The sequence below is a fragment of the Octopus sinensis genome, linkage group LG3, assembly GCF_006345805.1.
Source record: "Octopus sinensis linkage group LG3, ASM634580v1, whole genome shotgun sequence".
In the NCBI taxonomy this organism is placed as follows: domain Eukaryota; kingdom Metazoa; phylum Mollusca; class Cephalopoda; order Octopoda; family Octopodidae; genus Octopus; species Octopus sinensis.
In genome coordinates this window covers 13,594,896-13,616,051 of record NC_042999.1, presented here as the reverse complement: position 1 = coordinate 13,616,051, position 21,156 = coordinate 13,594,896, and the positions used below count along the sequence as shown (strand labels likewise).

The 21,156-nt window shown below is 40.4% G+C and overlaps 1 protein-coding gene across 3 annotated transcripts in view; it reads left to right on the top strand.

The window, feature by feature from the left end:
- LOC115209104 (dual 3',5'-cyclic-AMP and -GMP phosphodiesterase 11) overlaps positions 1 to 21,156 on the top strand; it is a 296,047-nt gene that overhangs the window by 260,479 nt on the left and 14,412 nt on the right. For all 3 annotated transcript variants that reach the window (XM_036500862.1, XM_029777231.2, XM_036500863.1), the window contains one exon: positions 11,067 to 11,154. In XM_036500862.1, the coding sequence (XP_036356755.1) occupies positions 11,067 to 11,154 (88 nt within the window). The remainder of the gene's footprint in view (positions 1 to 11,066; positions 11,155 to 21,156) is intronic.

Here is a 21,156-nt window from a genome sequence, read left to right as displayed (position 1 = left end):
TCACTACGGCTAAGGAGCCCTTTCTACCCCATACACAAACATGCAGGACAGTCTGACCAACCAGAGGCATTTTGCTTTGTGTTTCTGAAAACTTTAAGAAACACAATTCTCTGACAACTCTTTTACTCTTTTACTTGTTTCACTCATATGACTGTGGCCATGCTGGAGCACGCCTTTAGTCGAGCAAATCGACCCCAGGACTTATTCTTTTGTTAGCCTAGTACTTATTCTATCGGTCACTTTTGCCGAAATGCTAAGTTACGGGGACACAAACACATCAGCATCGATTGTCAAGCGATGTTGGGGTGGAGGGGACAAACATACACACACACACGCACACATATACATTTATACAATGGGCTTCTTTCAGTTTTCGTCTACCAAATCCACTCACAAGGCTTTGGTTGGCCCAAGGCTATGGTAGAAGACACTTGCCCATGGTGCCATGCAGTGGGACTGAACCCGGAACCATGTGGTTCGTGAGCAAGCTACTTATACAAATGTTTAACCCTTTAACATTGAAATCTCAAGGCTAGAAGATAATGCATGATTAATTCAAAAGAATCATGGAAGCAATGACCAAGACCTTTGGCATTGTGTCACGCTTGAGAAGAAGACCATATATAGCTGAGAAAAATCACAATCATGGCAGATGCTGGTGTCACACAAATGGCACCTGTGTCAGTGGCACCTAAAAGCACCTAGCACACTCTCAGAGTGGTTGACTTTCAGAAAGGCATCCAGCTGTAGAAAACCATGCCAAATCAGACTGGAGTCTGGTGCAGCCTTCCAGCTTACCAGCCCTGGTCAAAACATCCAACCCTTGCCAGCATGGTATAAAAGGTGAGCTGCAGCCAATATTCTGCTCAATACCACAGATATGCTTGTCAGTTGTTTGACCATAATCAGTTAAGCATTTCCCTTAGTGGCTGACGATATGTATATCTCAGAAGCACGCTGGGCGAAATGCTTAGCAGTATTTCGTCTGCCGCTATGTTCTAAGTTCAAATTCCGCCGAGGTCGACTTTGCTTGTCATCCTTTCGGGGTTGATAAATTAAGTATCAGTAACGCACTGGTGTCGATATAATCGACTTAATCCGTTTGTCTGTCTTTGTTTGTCCCCTCTGTGTCTAGCGCCTTGTGGGTAGTAAAGCAATAGATATGTATATCTCAGATTACTAGCAGAAACAGTGGGGGAGCATTATGGCCATATGTTAAGAGGAATTCTTTGGGGTTTGAATAATTCACCTCTGGAAATACGGGTGTTTCATTCAACATCCTTAAACCATCCTTATTTAGGGACTTATTGAGCAGGAAAATTCTACCTGGGTCGCACCTGCAAGGTCAAGCACTGTTTATCTTGATATGAGGTCCCCATGTCATGCACATATGGTTGCGATGCATGTGCCCAGTGTACCCTTATCAAACAGGTAGTCATGATGGATTTATTGGGCTTTGTACATGTGTACCCTAGTGTCACTTTGATGGTATGCATTTCTCTCTCACTCAATAATAATAAAGCTTATGTGAAGATCAAATAAATAGTGTGTGTGTTTATTGGCAAAATGACTAAAGCCTTGAGAGTGGATTCAGTAGATGGAAACTGAAAGAAGCCCATCATATATATATATATATATATAGCAATAAGAAAATGGAGGAGATGAATAGGTGGTCTAACTTTCTTGGAGTTAAATATATATGAGCACCACCAGCAAAAAAATTTTTTTCCTCTGTCTTCCCTTCTCGGGATCTTTCCTTCTCCTTTGTTTCCGATGAAGAGCTCCGCTCGAAACGTTAAACCCTCCTTCCCTTCTTTCCTGAGCGTCAAATAATATTTTAATTGTTCCACATCCTCGCGTTGCTGTGTTTTTTTCTGTGTTTTCTTGTTTGGATTAACTATGTTTATATATATATATATGCACACACACACATACACATATATATATATATATACATACATACATACATATATATATTATATATATATATATAATATATATATATATATAATATATATATAATGTACACACACCTATGTGTGTGTGTCATTGTGTCTGTGTTTGTCTCCCATCACCACTTGGCAACCAGTGTTGGTGTGTTTACCTCCCTGTAACTTTACAGTTTGGCAAAAAGCGATCGATAGAATAAGTACCTGGCTTTAATAATAATAATAATAATAATAATAATAATAAAAGACAAATACTCGGGCTGAGTCATTCAGCTAAAAGTTATTCAAAGCAGTGCCCCAGCATGACCACACTTTTGTCACCTACACAAGTAAAAGATGACAGATAGAAAAAATGGACAGAACAGGTTTTCATTTTGGTTTGCATAAAGTTTGTTCACTCAGCCGTGACGATGTCTTTGGTGTCAGTTATCTTTTGCAGCAGGTATTGTTATTTCACCATTGTCATCTTCCCCTTCCTCATCACCACTATGGCTAACAGGTGGCTTCATCATCATCATCACCACCACCATCACCTCTACTATCATCATCATCATTACCATCACCACCTCTACCAACACCTCTACCATCATCATCATCATCACCACCACCATCACCTCTATCATCATCATCATCATCTCCCATCACCATCATCACCACCACCACCACCTCTACCATCATCATCATCATTACCATCACCACCTCTACCATCATCATCATCATTACCATCACCACCTCTACCATCATCATCATCATCACCACCACCACCACCTCTACCATCATCATCATCATTACCATCACCACCTCTACCATCACCATCATCACCACCACCACCACTTCTACCATCATCATCATCATTACCATCACCACCTCTACCATCACCATCATCACCACCACCACCACCTCTACCATCATCATCATCATTACCATCACCACCTCTACCATCACCATCATCACCACCACCACCACCTCTACCATCATCATCATCATTACCATCACCACCTCTACCATCACCATCATCACCACCACCACCACCTCTACCATCATCATCATCATTACCACACCACCACCTCTACCATCATCATCATCATTACCATCACCACCTCTACCATCACCATCATCACCACCACCACCACTTCTACCACATCATCATCATCATTACCATCACCACCTCTACCATCACCATCATCACCACCACCACCACCTCTACCATCATCATCATCATTACCATCACCACCTCTACCATCACCATCATCACCACCACCACCACCTCTACCATCATCATCATCATTACCATCACCACCTCTACCATCACCATCATCACCACCACCACCACCTCTACCATCATCATCATCATTACCATCACCACCTCTACCATCACCATCATCACCACCACCACCACCTCTACCATCACCATCATCACCACCACCACCACCTCTACCATCATCATCATCATTACCATCACCACCTCTACCATCACGATCATCACCACCACCACCACCTCTACCATCATCATCATCATTACCATCACCACCTCTACCATCACCATCATCACCACCACCACCACCTCTACCATCATCATCATCATTACCATCACCACCTCTACCATCACCATCATCACCACCACCACCACCTCTACCATCACCATCATCACCACCACCACACCTCTACCATCATCATCATCATCACCATCTACCATCCCATCATCACCATCACCACCTCACCACCCCACCACCTCTCACCATCATCATCATCATTACCATCACCACCTCTACCATCACCATCATCACCACCACCACCACCTCTACCATCATCATCATCACCACCACCACCTCTACCATCATCATCATCATTACCACCACCACCTCTACCATCACCATCATCACCACCACCACCACCTCTACCATCATCATCATCATTACCATCACCACCTCTACCATCACCATCACACACCACCACCACCACCTCTACCATCATCATCATCATTACCATCACCACCCTACCATCACCATCATCACCCACCACCACCTCTACCATCATCATCATCATACCATCACCACCACCTACTCACCATCATCCTCATCACCACCACCACCACCTCTACCATCACCATCATCACCACCACCACCACCTCTACCATCATCATCATCATCCATCACCACCTCTACCATCACCATCATCATCACCACCACCACCACCTCTACCATCCCCATCATTACCATCACCACCTCTACCATCACCATCACACCACACACCACCTCTACCATCACCATCATCACCACCACCACCACCTCTACCATCATCATCATCATTACCATCACCACCTCTACCATCACGATCATCACACACCACCACCACCTCTACCATCATCATCATCATTACCATCACCACCTCTACCATCACCATCATCACCACCACCACCACCTCTACCATCATCATCATCATTACCATCACCACCTCTACCATCACCATCATCACCACCACCACCACCTCTACCATCATCATCATCATTACCATCACCACCTCTACCATACCATCATCACCACCACCCAATCTACCATCACCATCATCACCACCACCACCACCTCTACCTCATCATCATCATTACCATCACCACCTCTACCATCACCATCATCACCACCACCACCACCTCTACCATCATCATCATCATACCATCACCACCTCTACCATCACCATCATCACCACACACACCTCTCTACCATCATCATCATCATTACCATCCCCCTCTACCATCACCATCATCACCACCACCACACCTCTACCATCATCATCATCATACCATCACCACCTCTACCATCACCATCATCACCACATCACCACCTCTACCATCATCATCATCATTACCATCACCACCTCTACCATCACCATCATCACCACCACACCACCTCTACCATCATCATCATCATTACCATCACCACCTCTACCATCATCATCATCATCACCACCACCACCATCTACCATCATCATCATCATTACCATCACCCCTCTACCATCACCATCATCACCACCACCACCTCTACATCATCATCATCATTACCATCACCACCTCTACCATCACCATCATCACCACCATCACCACCTTACCATCATCATCATCATACCATCACCACCTCTACCATCACCATCATCACCACCTCACCACCTCTACCATCATCATCATCATTACCCCACCACCTCTTACCATCACCATCATCACCACCACCACCACCTCTACCATCACCATCATCCCCACCACCACCACCTCTCCCATCATCATCATCATTACCATCACCACCTCTACCATCACCATCATCACCACATCACCACCTCTACCATCACCATCATCACCACCACCACCACTCTACCATCATCATCATCATTACCATCACCACCTCTACCATCACCATCATCACCCCCCCCACCACCTTCCCATCATCATCATCATTACCATCACCACCTCTACCATTCATCATCATCACCACCACCACCACCTCTACCATCATCATCATCATTACCATCACCACCTCTACCATCACCATCATCACCACCACCACCACCTCTACCATCACCATCATCACCACCACCACCACCTCTACCATCACCATCATCACCACCACCACCACCTCTACCATCACCATCATCACCACCACCACCAACTCTACCATCATCATCATCATACCATCAACCTCTACCATCACCATCATCACCACCACCACCACCTCTACCATCATCATCATCATTACCATCACCACCTCTACCATCACCATCATCACCACCACCACCACCTCTACCATCATCATCATCATTACCATCACCACCTCTACCATCACCATCATCACCACCACCACCACCTCTACCATCATCATCATTACCATCACCACCTCTACCATCACCATCATCACCACCATCACCACCTCTACCATCATCATCATCATTACCATCACCACCTCTACCATCACCATCATCACCACCACCACCACCTCTACCATCATCATCATCATTACCATCACCACCTCTACCATCATCATCATCATCACCACCACCACCACCTCTACCATCACCATCATCACCACCACCACCACCTCTACCATCATCATCATTACCATCACCACCTCTACCATCACCATCATCACCACCATCACCACTCTACCATCATCATCATCATTACCATCACCACCTCTACCATCACCATCATCACCACCACCACCTCTACCATCATCATCATCATTACCATCACCACCACTCTACCATCACCATCATCACCCCACCACCACCTCTACCATCATCATCATCATCATCATCTCTACCATCACCATCATCACCACCACCCCCTACCCAACACCTCTACCGTCGTCATCATCATCACACACCACCACACCTACCATCATCATCATCATTACCATCACCACCTCTACCATCACCATCATCACCACCATCACCACCTCTACCATCATCATCATCATACCATCACCCCTCTACATCACCATCATCACCACCATCACCACCTCTACCATCATCATCATCATTACCATCACCACCTCTACCATCACCATCATCACCACCACCACCACCTCTACCATCACCATCATCCCCACCACCACCACCTCTACCATCATCATCATCATACCATCACCACCTCTACCATCACCATCATCACCACCACCACACTCTACCATCACCATCATCACCACCACCACCACCTCTACCATCATCATCATCATTACCTCACCACCTCTACCATCACGATCATCACCACCACCACCACCTCTACCATCATCATCATCATTACCATCACCACCTCTACCATCATCATCATCATCACCACCACCACCACCTCTACCATCATCATCATCATTACCATCACCACCTCTACCATCATCATCATCACCACCACCACCACCTCTACCATCACCATCATCACCACCACCACCACCTCTACCATCACCATCATCACCACCACCACCACCTCTACCATCATCATCATCATTACCATCACCACCTCTACCATCACCATCATCACCACCACCACCACCTCTACCATCATCATCATCATTACCATCACCACCTCTACCATCACCATCATCCCCACCACCACCACCTCTACCATCATCATCATCTACCATCACCACCTCTACCATCACCATCATCACCACCACCACCACCTCTACCATCATCATCATCATTACCATCACCACCTCTACCATCACCATCATCACCACCATCACCACCTCTACCATCATCATCATCATTACCATCACCACCTCTACCATCACCATCATCATCACCACCACCACCACCTCTACCATCATCATCATCATTACCATCACCACCTCTACCATCATCATCATCATTACCATCACCACCTCTACCATCACCATCATCACCACCACCACCACCTCTACCATCATCATCATCATTACCATCACCACCTCTACCATCACCATCATCACCACCACCACCACCTCTACCATCATCATCATCATCATCATCTCTACCATCACCATCATCACCACCACCACCTCTACCAACACCTCTACCGTCGTCATCATCATCACCACCACCATCACCTCTACCATCATCATCATCATCATCATCTCTACCATCACCATCATCACCACCACCACCTCTACCAACACCTCTACCATCATCATCATCATCACCACCACCATCACCTCTACCATCATCATCATCATCATCATCTCTACCATCACCATCATCACCATCACCACCTCTACCAACACCTCTACCATCACCTTCATCACCACCACCATCACCTTCATCACCACCACCACCTCTACTATCGTCATCATCATCATCACCACCACCTCTACCAACAGCACAGCACTATCATCATCATCCCCACCATAGTCATCACCACCATAATCATCATCATCATCATCAAGTCTATTGTTGCGCCCTCACAGCCATTAGTGCTGTCTGCCTGTCACATCTTGTTAATAACACCCTGGCAATGAATCTTATATCTGTGTAATTAATACTGATGTGATTAGAGTCATTGATACCTAAACTGAACTGAAACAATAAGGAATACACGGCATGATGATGACGATGATGATGACGACAACGACGATGATGATGACGATGATGATAGTGATCAGCCAGGCGGTGTTATGACATTAGGTTCTGTTGTTGTTTAGCTCCCAGTCAGAAATATGATTGAAGGCATTCCAGCCATGACATCCTATCTTTTTATCTCCTACACTCGGCTCATCCACAAAACTCTTAAACGGTTCTTCTGTTGTAAAGCAATAAAACACACGATACAGGGATACGGATAAAGTTGCATCTAATGACGTAACGTAATAGGCAGATAAAATAAGTGCTCAGCTTGGGTTGCTACTTAAAACTCCCAACTTGAACTGCAACTTATACCAAAAAAGTGGTGTTGTAGCTGTCTAGCAATGAATGGCTACGAGATTATTATCAGTGAGTGGGTATATGTACAGCAGAAAGAAGGCAGCAAGCTGGCAGAATCGTTAGCACGCCGGGCGAAATGCGTAGCCGTATTTCGTCTGCCATTACATTCGGAGTTCAAATTCCGCCGAGATCGACTTTACCTTTCATTCTCTCGGGGTCGATAAATTAAGCACCAGTTACGCACTGGGGTTGATGTAATCAACTTAATTCGTTTGTCTGTCCTTGTTTGTCCCCTCTATCTTTAGCCCCTTGTGGGTAATAAAGAAACATATATGTATAGCAGAAAGACAGAATGAATGAGCAGACAAACAATTGGTATCAGTTTAAAGCATGGAATTTATAATTTAACCCTTTAGTGTTTAAACTGACTATATCCGGGGCCCAGATATTCATCATCGTCATCATCATCATCATCATCGTTTAACATCTGCTTTCCATGCTAGCATGGGTTGGATGATTTGACTGAGGACTGGATGCCCTTCCTGACGCCAACCACTCCAAGAGTGTAGTGGGTGCTTTTACGTGTCACTGGCACGGGGGCCAGTCAGGCGGTACAGGCAATAATAATGATGATAATTTCTTTATTTGTCACAAGGGCACCATCATTATCATCACCATTGTCATCAACCCTATTATCATCATCATCATCATCGTTTAACGTCCGCTTATCATGTTAGCATGGGTTGGACGATTTGACTGAGGACTGGTGAACCAGATGGCTGCGCCAGGCTCCAATCTTGATCTGGCAGAGATTCTACAGCTGGATGCCCTTCCTAACGCCAACCACTCCGAGAGTGTAGTGGGTGCTTTTAAAGTGCCACCGGCACGAGGGCCAGTCAAGCGGTATTGGCAACGGCCACGCTCAAAAAAGGTGTTTTTTAACATGCCACCTGCACAGGAGTCAGTCCAGCAGCACTGGCAATGACCTCGCTCGAATGTTTAGCCATATCTTGTCTCTCATATCTAACCTACATTGACATTCGATAAATAAACAATCACATCATTGAAATCTCAAAGCTGTAAGACAATGGTTGATTAACCCTTTCATTACTGTATTTATTTTGGGATGCTCTGTATTTCTTTCAATTTCTTTAAATATAACAAAGAATTTAGTAACTTAGTTATCATTACGTTTGTGTTAGGAACATAAATTGTGCCTAAGGTTTGATGGAAGATTTTAATTCAGAACTTTTGAAATCAAGACATTTGTACTACAGAGCCAGAGGTGGTTTCAGCTGGGTTGGTATCAAAAAGGTGAAGGCTCACCTTATTCTCTCTTTCTCTCCAAATTTAACCCTTTTGTTACCATATTTCTTTTGAGATGCTCTGTGTTTCTTTCAATTAATTTTAAATATAACAAAGAATTTAGTAAAATAACTTAGCCATCATTCACCCTTTCATTACCAACCTGGCTGAAACTGGCTCTGGCTCTGAGTACAAATGTCTTGTTTTCATAAGTTTTGAATTAAAATTTTCCACCAAACCTTAGTCACAATTTATGTTCCTAACACTAGCTGATTGATGACTAAGTTATTTTACTAAATTCTTTGTTATATTCAAAATTAATTGCAAGAAACACAAAACATATAAAAATAGATACGGTAACAAAAGTGTTAAGTTAGTGTTCGGAACATAAATTGTAACTAAGGTTTGGTGGAAGATTTTAATTCAAAACTTATGAAAACAAGATATTTATACTCAGAGCCAGAGCTGGTTTCAGCCGGGTTGGTATCAAAAGAGTTTATTCAAAACAATTTGAGTGAAAATGTATTTCATTTGACAGAGTAATCTGAATGCTAAAAGGTAAAACACAATTGTAACATAATTGTAAGGTTGTTACAATTAAGTTGTTGGAGCTGAATGTATTATATAAAGAAAAGAGTAAGAAGGTGTGCAAATTGTCTCTTACAACTGTTTCTAGAACACCTGTATGTATAGTGCATTTCTCAGCAAACAAAGATAAGCTTTCCATATAATAGGCACAGGAGTGGCTGTGTGTTTAGTGGCTTGCTTACCAACCACATGGTTCTGGGTTCAGTCCCACTGCATGGCACCTTGAGCAAGTGTCTTCTAGTATAGTCTTGGGCCGACCAAAACCTTGTGAGTGGATTTGGTAGATGGAAACTGAAGGAAGCCCGTCATATATATGTATGTATGTATATATGTATGTATATATATATATATATGTGTGTGTGTGTGTTTGTGTGTCTGTGCTTGTTCGTGTTTATGTCCTTGTAACTTAGCAGTTCAGCAAATGAGACCGATAGAATAAGTACTAAGCTTACAAAGAATAAGCCCTGGGCTCGATTTGCTCAACTAAAGGTGGTGCTCCAGCATGGCCACAGTCAAATGACTGAAACAAATAAAAGAAGTAAGGAATATTCCATCTCCAGAGAGGAAGAATTGAGGAAGATCCCTAATAGAAGATATTGGTAATTACCAATTCCATCATCAGTGAGGGTTCCTAGTTCCAAGGTTTTCATGTGTACATGGGTAAGTGGTGGAGCATTTGATAAGATTGTTTGAAGAGCAGACAATAAGGGGAATGAGGAGGCGCACTGCAACTATAAAAATTGAGCGGGTTTGAAGGGTGGATGACCAATGGGTCTCCTGTGTCTAAAATGATTTTAAATCTACAATTTTTTTCTTTTTATTTTTGTATCTTTTTTTTATTTTCTCTAGAGCCATGACGCCTTTGGCCCAGCTCTATTCTACCTCTACATTAGAACATCACCATTTTGACCAGTGTATTATGATTCTAAACACAAAGGTAAATGGTTCTTACTTTCTTTCATTAATTCTTATTATTATTCAAATTTCACCCTCTCTCCCAATTTTCAATTTTGAACTTTTTCATCCATTTATTTATTTATCTGTCTGTCTGCTGCAATAAGTGTGTAAATCTGAGAGGGGAATATGTTGAATAAAATCATAATTAACTGATCCTCCTGTATATTCTTTTACCTGAAGCCAGGAACTTTTCAGCACTCCCGCCTGTGTATACATATATTTTCATTTTGTACTAACCATTACAAATAAGAGTACTCACTATCAGGGTAAAGATTAGTAATGAAGGAGAGTTTACGAAAAAAAACAGAAGACGAAGACAAGTGGTGTACAAAAGAAGCAGATGTATTAGTATAACGCTCAGGAATAGAAAAAGTTTTTTTACATTTCGAGCCTACGCTCTTCTTCTGAAAGGGACACAGAAAAAAACAAGGAGAGAAAAAAAATGTGTGTAGTGGCTAACAATCTATCATGGCGACTATATTTTATTTTAATCAAGTCAGTCTTTTAGGCACACAGGATCTTCAGGTAAGTTGTGACAACTTTCTTGAAGATCCTGTGTGCCTACAGTTGAAATTCAAAGTACCAAGAGACTAGCTTGACCAAAATAAAGTATTAATTCTTGTACATTTGTGTGTGCATAACTACATCATCATCATCGTTTAACGTCCGCTTTCCATGCTAGCATTTGGACGATTTGACTGAGATCTGGCGAACCAGATGGCTGCACCAGGCTCCAATCTTGATCTGGCAGAGTTTCTACAGCTGGATGCCCTACCTAACGCCAACCACTCCGAGAGTGTAGTGGGTGCTTTTACGTGCCGCCAGCATGGAGGCCAGTCAAGCGGTATTGGCAATGACCTCGCTCGAAACTTTTTACACATGCCACTGGCACAGATGCCAGTAAGGCGGGCACGGAGGCCAGATAGCCACTCTGGCAATGATCAGGCTCGGATGGTGCTCTTAATATCCTACTTGCAAGAGGCTCGAGTGCCAGTAATGCAATGCTGGTAATGATCACACTCGAATGGTGCCTTTTATGTGCCACTGGCACGGAAGCCGGTTAGCTGCTCTGTCAATGATCACACTCGTATGGTACTCTTTGCACCATGCTAGCATGGACGCCAGTCATCGAATTTGATTTTGATTTTGACATTGTGTATTAGTTGTAAACGAGTGTCCCTGTTATACAAGCAGTGTCCTTTATTTCTAATCTTCTTCGACAACATGTTTGGACATGGGGACTGTTACCTTGCTTGGGAACAGGTGAGGGTTGGTGACAGAAAGAGCATTTGGCAGTAAAAAAACAAAAAAAGAGAAAAATCTGTCTCCATAAGTACCATTCAGCGCATGCAAACATGGAAGAATGCACGTTAACACAATTAAGATGACGATGATGATAAACTCTCTGCTGTTGATGACATCAGCATCGAAATACTTACATTTTCAAGATGGAATGAAAATATTAGATTACAACTTCAAGTGAAGAACATTTCAATTGCTATTGACAGATCTACAAGATACCCACTACTTGAAGATGTGTAATGAGATGATGACTTGTATGTGTCTGTGAAAGTGTGTGAGTGGAGAGGGAGAGAGAGAGAGAGAGAGAGAGAGAGAGAGAGAGAGAAAGAGAAAGAGAAACAGAGGTGGTCTTGGCGTTTTGTAGGTACTCAATGAGTAACATTGAAAAAGTAGGTCAGGTGGAATATTCTCATCAGACGAAGTCTAGACACAGTTTCGGTTCATGATTGCAGCTCTTTAAACTAAATTTGCGCCACTTACTGGCTTTGATGCAATGCATGAACAACACTGAATCTTATTTCTGCAGTGAAATAAATAAGGCCGAGCCACTAATGGACAGTGGTACTCAGGGGAGATGATGGGATTCCCTTTGTTTCCTTCTGTTTTTCATTCTAACCTGACTGTGTGGTTGAGAAACTTGCTTTACAATCATGTGGTTTTGAGTTCAGTCCCACTGTGTGGCACTTTGGCGAGTGTCTTCTGCTATAGGCGTAGGAGTGGCTGTGTGGTAAGTAGCTTGCTTACGAACCACATGGTTCCGGGTTCAGTCCCGGGGTGACCAAAGTCTTGTGAGTGGATTTGGTAGACGGAAACTGAAAGAAGCCTGTCATATATATATATATATATATATATATATATATATATATATATATATATATATGTATATATATATATACATATATATCATCATCATCATTTAACGTCCATTTTCCATGCTAGCATGAGTTGGACGGTTCGACCTGGGTTTGGGAAGCCAGAAGGCTGCACCAGGCTCCAGTCTGATCTGGCAGTGTTTCTACAGCTGGATGCCCTTCCTAACGCCACTATGCCCGTGTGTGTATGTGTTTGTCCCCCCAACATTGCTTGATACTGGTGTGTTTACATCCCCGTAACTTAGTGGTTCGGCAAAAGAGACCGATAGAATAAGTACTAGGCTTACAAAGAATAAGTCCTGGGGTTGATTTGCTCAACTAAAGGTGGTGTTCCAGCATGGCCACAATCAAATGACTGAAAGAAGTAAAAGATTATTGTCTTAGGACTGACCAAATCCTTGTAAATGGATCTGGAAGACTGTTGCTGGTGTGTGTGTGTGTGTGTGTCTGTGTATACCTTCCTCTTGGCATCATGTAATGGTTGTAAACAAGTACCACCGTCGTAAAAGCAGTGTAGTTCATTTCTAGTTTTCCTTGAAAGACCTATCTAGCTGTGGGGAAATTATTTCCTTGCTTGGAAACAGGTAAGGTTTGGCAACAGGAGGGGAACCTGGCTGGAGAAAATCTGCCTCAGTGAATTTGGTCTCTTCCACGTGGTTATGGAAAAGTGAATGTTTGATAATGATGCTAGCAATGGCAGTGATGCTGGTGCTGTTGTTGTTGTTAAGCAACAGGATGGGTAAGGGTGATTAGATGATGGTCTAGGGCTTAGGGGCGGAGACCCCAGACCTTGCGAAAAAAGCAAAAAACTATGGTTGTCCATTTACAAGGATTTGGTCAGTCCTAAGACAATAATCTTTTACTTCTTTCAGTCATTTGATTGTGGCCATGCTGGAACACCACCTTTAGTTGAGCAAATCAACCCCGGGACTTATTCTTTGTAAGCCTAGTACTTATTCTATCGGTCTCTTTTTCCGAACCACTAAGTTACGGGCATGTAAACACACCAGCATCAGTTGTCAAGCAATGTTGGGAGGACAAACAAAGACACACAAACACATACACACACGGGCTCTTCGTTGACGCCTGACACCACTGGGAGGCGGCCCTCGAAGTCACTGGAAATGGAAATCTCCAGGTCCAAATTCTTGGACGGCTGGTGCTGGTCGCGGTAGCAGTGGTGTAGGATAAATCAATATTTTGTATTTTCTGCTACATGTTCCTAATTTCCTGCTACATGTCCTAATTTCCTACAGGATATTGAAAGGATTAAACTGGGGATTTTTCCAGTTCCATCACTTTTCTAGAATAGAGTGGCTTCTTAATTGTTTCACGTCAACACATTGGAGAACTTGACACTTAGTACTGCAAACTAACAACATACTTAACGAGGCAATATACAGAATACTTAGCGACAAATTATACGGTTAAGTATATTGTTAGCTCACGGTACATCTTGATGTGGAAGGATGGAGGAGGAAGAGGAGTTGCAAGGTGTGGGTGATGGAGGTAGAGGTTGTGATTAGAAATGGACAGAGCTAATGTTTTCGTGTTTTTTTTCTCTCATTTTACAAGTGGCAGGGTTTGGGGCTAGGAAAAAATATGGTGTAGTTCAGTGGTTCTCAACCATTTTGTTTTTTTACCTATGGACCCCTTTAATTCCTATTTCACTCAGCTGGATCCTCGTAACCATTTGATGTTTAAAGAAAATCCAGTTATATTTTTCATCATCATCACCATCATCATTTAACATCTGTCATCCATGTTGGCTGGATGCCCTTCCTAACGCAACCCACTCAGAGTATAATGCATGCTTTTACATGCTATACTCTTTACTCATTTTACTCTTTTACTTGCTTCAGTCATTTGACTGTGGCCATGCTGGAGCACCACCTTTAGTCAAGCAAATCGACCACAGGACTTATTCTTTGGATGCCTAGTACTTATTCTATCGGTCTCTTTTGCAGAACCGCTAAGTTACGGGGACATAAACACACCACCATCGGTTGTCTAGCGATGTTGGGGGGGAGACAAACAGACACACAAGCATATACACACACATGCATACATACATACATACATACATACATACATACATACATATATATATATATATATTATATATATATATATATATATATACACACACACACACACATATATACAACAGACGTCTTTCAGTTTCCGTCCACCAAATCCACTCACAAGGCTTTGGTTGGCCCGATGCCATAGTAGAAGACACTTGCCCAAGGTGCCACGCAGTGGGACTGAACCAGGAACCATGTGGTTTTTAAGCAAGCTACTTACCACACAGCCACTCCTACGCCTACATATAACTATGTATGAAAAAAAAAATCCACTACATGTAAAATGTGTGTGTGTGTGCATGTAAGAGTGTTCTGATGAACACTAGAAACATGTTCCCATGACTGTCCTCTTATTTTCAGACAATAAACGTGTTCTTTTCTCTAATGGCATATTAGTTTTGGAGAGAATCTTGAATCTAGAGATTATCTTCCATTCTGAGGTGCAGCTGGTCATAATTGGCATTTAGTAATTATGACAAATCCTCTGGAGGCAGAGGTAATTTTAATAAATGAAGAATTTTTGTTGTAGGCTGTTTGACATATCATTTTTTTGTATATGTTGTTCGAATATATGCCACTGGCCACTTTGGATTATTTTTGTTAGCTCACTTTTAATTGTGAGTGTGTATGCAAATATATATGTCTACATATATATCTGTGTGTGTTTTTGCAAATATACATATCTATATATATCTGTGTGTGTGTGTGTATGTCAATATACATATCTACGTGGGATGAGGTGGTGAAGCATGACCTTCGAACATTGGGCCTCACGGAGGCAATGACAAAAGGCTGAGACCTCTGGAGGTGTGCTGTAACTAAGGAGACCCGGCAAATAAAGTGAGTCCACAACTGTAACCTACACCAGCATCGCATAACCAGCCCACTCAAAAGTACCTTGGATCATAGGGCGACATGCTATGCTTGAGGAGACCTATTGAGTCAAGTACATCAACATCAATATCAAATCAAATTACAATCAAATGGAAATTGTAGTTGTGACTCTTGAGCCGGTGGCACGTAAAAAGCACCATCCGATCGTGGTCGATGCCAGCTCCTCTGGGCCCTGTGTCGGTGGCACGTAACAAGCACCCACTACACTCTCAGAGTGGTTGGCGTTAGGTAGGGCATCCAGCTGTAGAAACACTGCCAGATCAGATTGGGTCCTGGTGCAGCCTCCTGGCTTCACAGACCCCAGTCGAACTGTTCAACCCATGCTAGCATGGAAAACGGATGTTAAATGATGATGGTGATGTGTGTGCATGTGCACTGGTGTGTCTGCTATAGTTTCCTTCTGTAAACTTAAGTGGATTTGTATCAAAGAATGATGGTGATATCCTTCTAAGTTTTTCCTGTGAACAAACCATCCAGGTGCTTCTTCCTTTTAAGATTGTGTGAGTTAAGTGATCCCTTACTTGTAAAACAGATAAGGGTTGGTGCCAGGAGTTGGGTACCTGGCTAAAAACAATGCTACAAATTATTATATTCAACCAACCTATGCTAGCTTGGAGAAAACTGTTACAAAACAAATAAATAAATGTGTGTGTGTGTAAACATAAATACATACATATGTATGTATGTTTCTGTATGTGTGTGTGTAAACATACATACAAACATATGTATGTTTCTGTGTGTGTGTGTGTGTGTGTGTGTGTGTGTGTAAACCTAAACACCTACATATATATGTATATTTATGTTTATGTGTGTGTTTGTAAACATAGATACATACATATATGTATGTATGTTTCTGTGTGTATTTGTGTACATATATGTATACGATTCACCCATACACACACACATATATATATATATATCTTAAATATTTATAGAGATAAAATATATGCTAGCCATTTTTTTCTTTTTTCTTTTGCTAATTTCATTGTGTGTGTGTGTGTGTATATTATGTGTGTGTGGGCGTATATATATGTGTGTATATATATGTATATATATATATGCATATATATATATTATATATATATATGCATATATATATATATATATATATATGCATATATATTATATATATATATATATATGCATATATATATATATATATATATGCATATGTATATATATAATATATATATATATATGTATATATTATATATATATATATATATATGTATATATATATATATATATATATGTATATATTATATATATATATAATATGCATATATATATATATATATATAGATATATATATATATATATAATATATATATATATATATGTATATATATATATGCATATATGCATATATATATATATATGTATATATATATATGCATATATATGTATATATATATTATATATATGTATATATATATATATAATGCATATATATGTATATATAATATATATATGTATATATATAATGCATATATATATATATATATATATATGTATATATATTATGCATATATATATATATATGTATATATATATATATGCATATATATATATATAATATATATTATATATATATATATATATATATATATATGTCTATGTATATATATGTATGTATATATATATATGTCTATGTATATATATGTATGTATATATATATATGTATGCATATATATATACATATACACACATATATAGACACATATATACACACATATATATATATATTTATTTAGAAAGCAGGATTATTCAGGATTATTTCCTTCCCAGCTCTCCATCAATTGATAATTGATAATTAAATCAGATAAAACAGAAAGTAAGCCGCAGCTGCAGGTTGGTGTTGGATCTTAGTTAATCTCCTGTTTATTCCCCCAATTCAATGCTTACATCTGTTGTGATAGTAATTGCTACAGCATTGATTTTCACAACCAATGAACAATACACTATGTCAGAGAGAGAAAGAGAGACAGACAGACAGACAGAAACAAATGAAATACTGAATTTTCAAAAAATATCTAGACTATTCAGGTGTTTTTGTTTGTTTGTTTTTTGTGTGTTTTTTTTGTTTTTTGTTTTTTTTGAAAGAAAACCATTTTGCTAATCTCCCATCATCTTCATCACCACTATCATCATCATCATCATCATCATAACCAGCACCCACATCATCCACTTTTCCATGCTTGCCTGGCTCAGATGGAATTTATCGAGGTAGATTTTTCTATGGCTGGATACCTTTCCTGTCACCAACCTTCACCTCTTTCCAGGCAAGGTAATATTTTCTTTGTGATGGTGCGTGGCTCAGTGGTTAGAGCATCGGACTCACAATCATGAGGTAGTGAGTTCAGTCCCCAGACTCGGCTGTGTGTTGTGTTCTTGAGCATGCATGGGTAGGATGGATGACAGGTGCCGATATTGAATACAATCACAACTGATCATCATCATCATCGTTTAACGTCCGCTTTCCATGCTAGCATGGGTTGGATGATTTGACCGAGGGCTGGCGAACCAGATGGCTGCACCAGGCTCCAATCTGATTTGGCAGCGTTTCTACAGCTGGATGCCCTTCCTAACGCCAACCACTCCAAGAGTGTAGTGGGTGCTTTTACATGCCGATTGGCGTTAGGAAGGGCATCCAGCTGTAGAAACTCTGCCAAATCAGATTGGAGCCTGGTGCAGCCATCTGGTTTGCCAGCCCTCACTCAAATTGTCCAACCCATGCTAGCATAGAAAGCGGACATTAAACGATGATGAGGATATATATTTATCAACATATATATACAAACACACATTCACATATGTTTGTATGCATGTTTGTGATAATTTTATACCGAGAATATTATATTTTGATATTCCAAATTAATTTGCATTCAAACTTAATAGACTTAATCATTTCCCCCTGTAGCATTAACACATTAATATTCTCTGTACATTAATATCATACGAAGCTGTCACATGAAACTCATTTTATATCATACCTCCATCGTCCCTCCGCTTGTTGCTTCTAATTAATGGGTGTATATGTATACACTCCCACACAAAAAGGCAACTGGTAACCACTAGCATATTAAATAAAGATTTAATGTGGATATTAAATAGTTTAATGTGAGCATCTTTATATAATTTGTGACTATTTACATTTGCACATATACTCTTTACTCTTTTACTTGTTTCAGTCATTTGACTACGGCCATACTGGAGCACCGCCTTTAGTTGAGCAAACTGACCCCAGGACTTATTCTTTGGAAGCTTAGTACTTATTTTATCAGTCTCTTTTGCCGAACCGCTAAGTTATGGGGACGTAACCACACCACCCATCGGTTGTCAAGCAATGTTAGGGGGACAAATGCAGACACACAAACATATACATACACACACACATGTATATATATATATGTATATATATATACACACATATATATATATAGATATATATATATATATATATATTATATATATATATATATATGTATGTATATATATGTATGTATATATATGTATGTATTATATATATGTATGTATATATATGTATGTAATATATATGTATGTATATGTATGTATGTATATATATGTATGTATATATATATGTATGTATATATATATGTATGTATATATAATATGTATATATATATATATGTATGTATATATATATATATATGTATGTATATATATATATATATATATATATATATATATATTATATATATATATATACACATACATGCATATATACGACGGACTTCTTTCAGTTTCCGTCTACCATATCCACTCCACAAGGCTTTGGTCGGCCCAAGGCTATAGTAGAAGACACTTGCCCAAGGTGCCACGCAGTGGGAATGAACCCGGAACCATGTGGTTGGTAAGCAAGCTACTTACCACACAGCCACTCCTGCGCCTATGTGCATTTAAATTTTACTCTAAGCATCAGATCTATCTGATGGCGACAAGCCAGTCTGTAGCATCTTCATGGGTGTCAATCCAATTAGATTTTCAGCTTCATTAGTGAACTCGTTAGTTGACTTTTGTTCAGTTTTTGGCTATTCCACTTCACTTCAAAAGTAATGACTTTTAGGATAATTTTGTTAATAGTGAATGTCAACCGAATGTCACCATTTTACCCAGACACATGACGCAAGCATCTGCGCTGACTTGAACTGAAGACGGATGTATTTACTTTCACCGTTTAGTGTCTGTTTTCCATGCTGGCATGGGTTGGATGGTTTGACAGGAGCTGCTCCAGTAGGGCAACAAAAGAGCACTAATTGATTAAATGAGGATTAGAAATTGTCCAGCATGATAACAATTCTGCCAGCTTACCACCCTAGTAGTAGTAGTAGTAGTAGAAGAACAATGGTGTTAGTAGTAGTAGTAGTAGAACAGTGGTGTTAGTAGTAGTAGTAGTAGTAGTAGTAGAATAATGGTGGTGGTGTTAGTAGTAGTAGGAGTAGTAGAATAATGGTGGTGGTAGTGGTAGTAGTAGTATTAGTAGTAGTAGAATAGTGGTAGTATTAGTAGTAGTAGTAGTAGAATTGTGGTGGTAGTGGTGGTAGTGGTAGTAGTAATATTAGTAGAATAGTAGTAGTAGTAGTAGAATAGTAGTAGTAGTAGGAGTAGTAGTGATGGTAGTGGTAGTAGTAATATTAGTAGTAGTAGTAGAAGTAGAATAGTAGTAGAAGTAGAATAGTGGTAGTTGTAGTAGTAGTAGTAGTCTTATGGTAATCTTATTGTGTACACAAAACTCAGGTGCACTACAACATATTTGTAGGTATTGAATCCTTCGGCTTCATAACATTTGCTTTGTTTGTTTTTGTT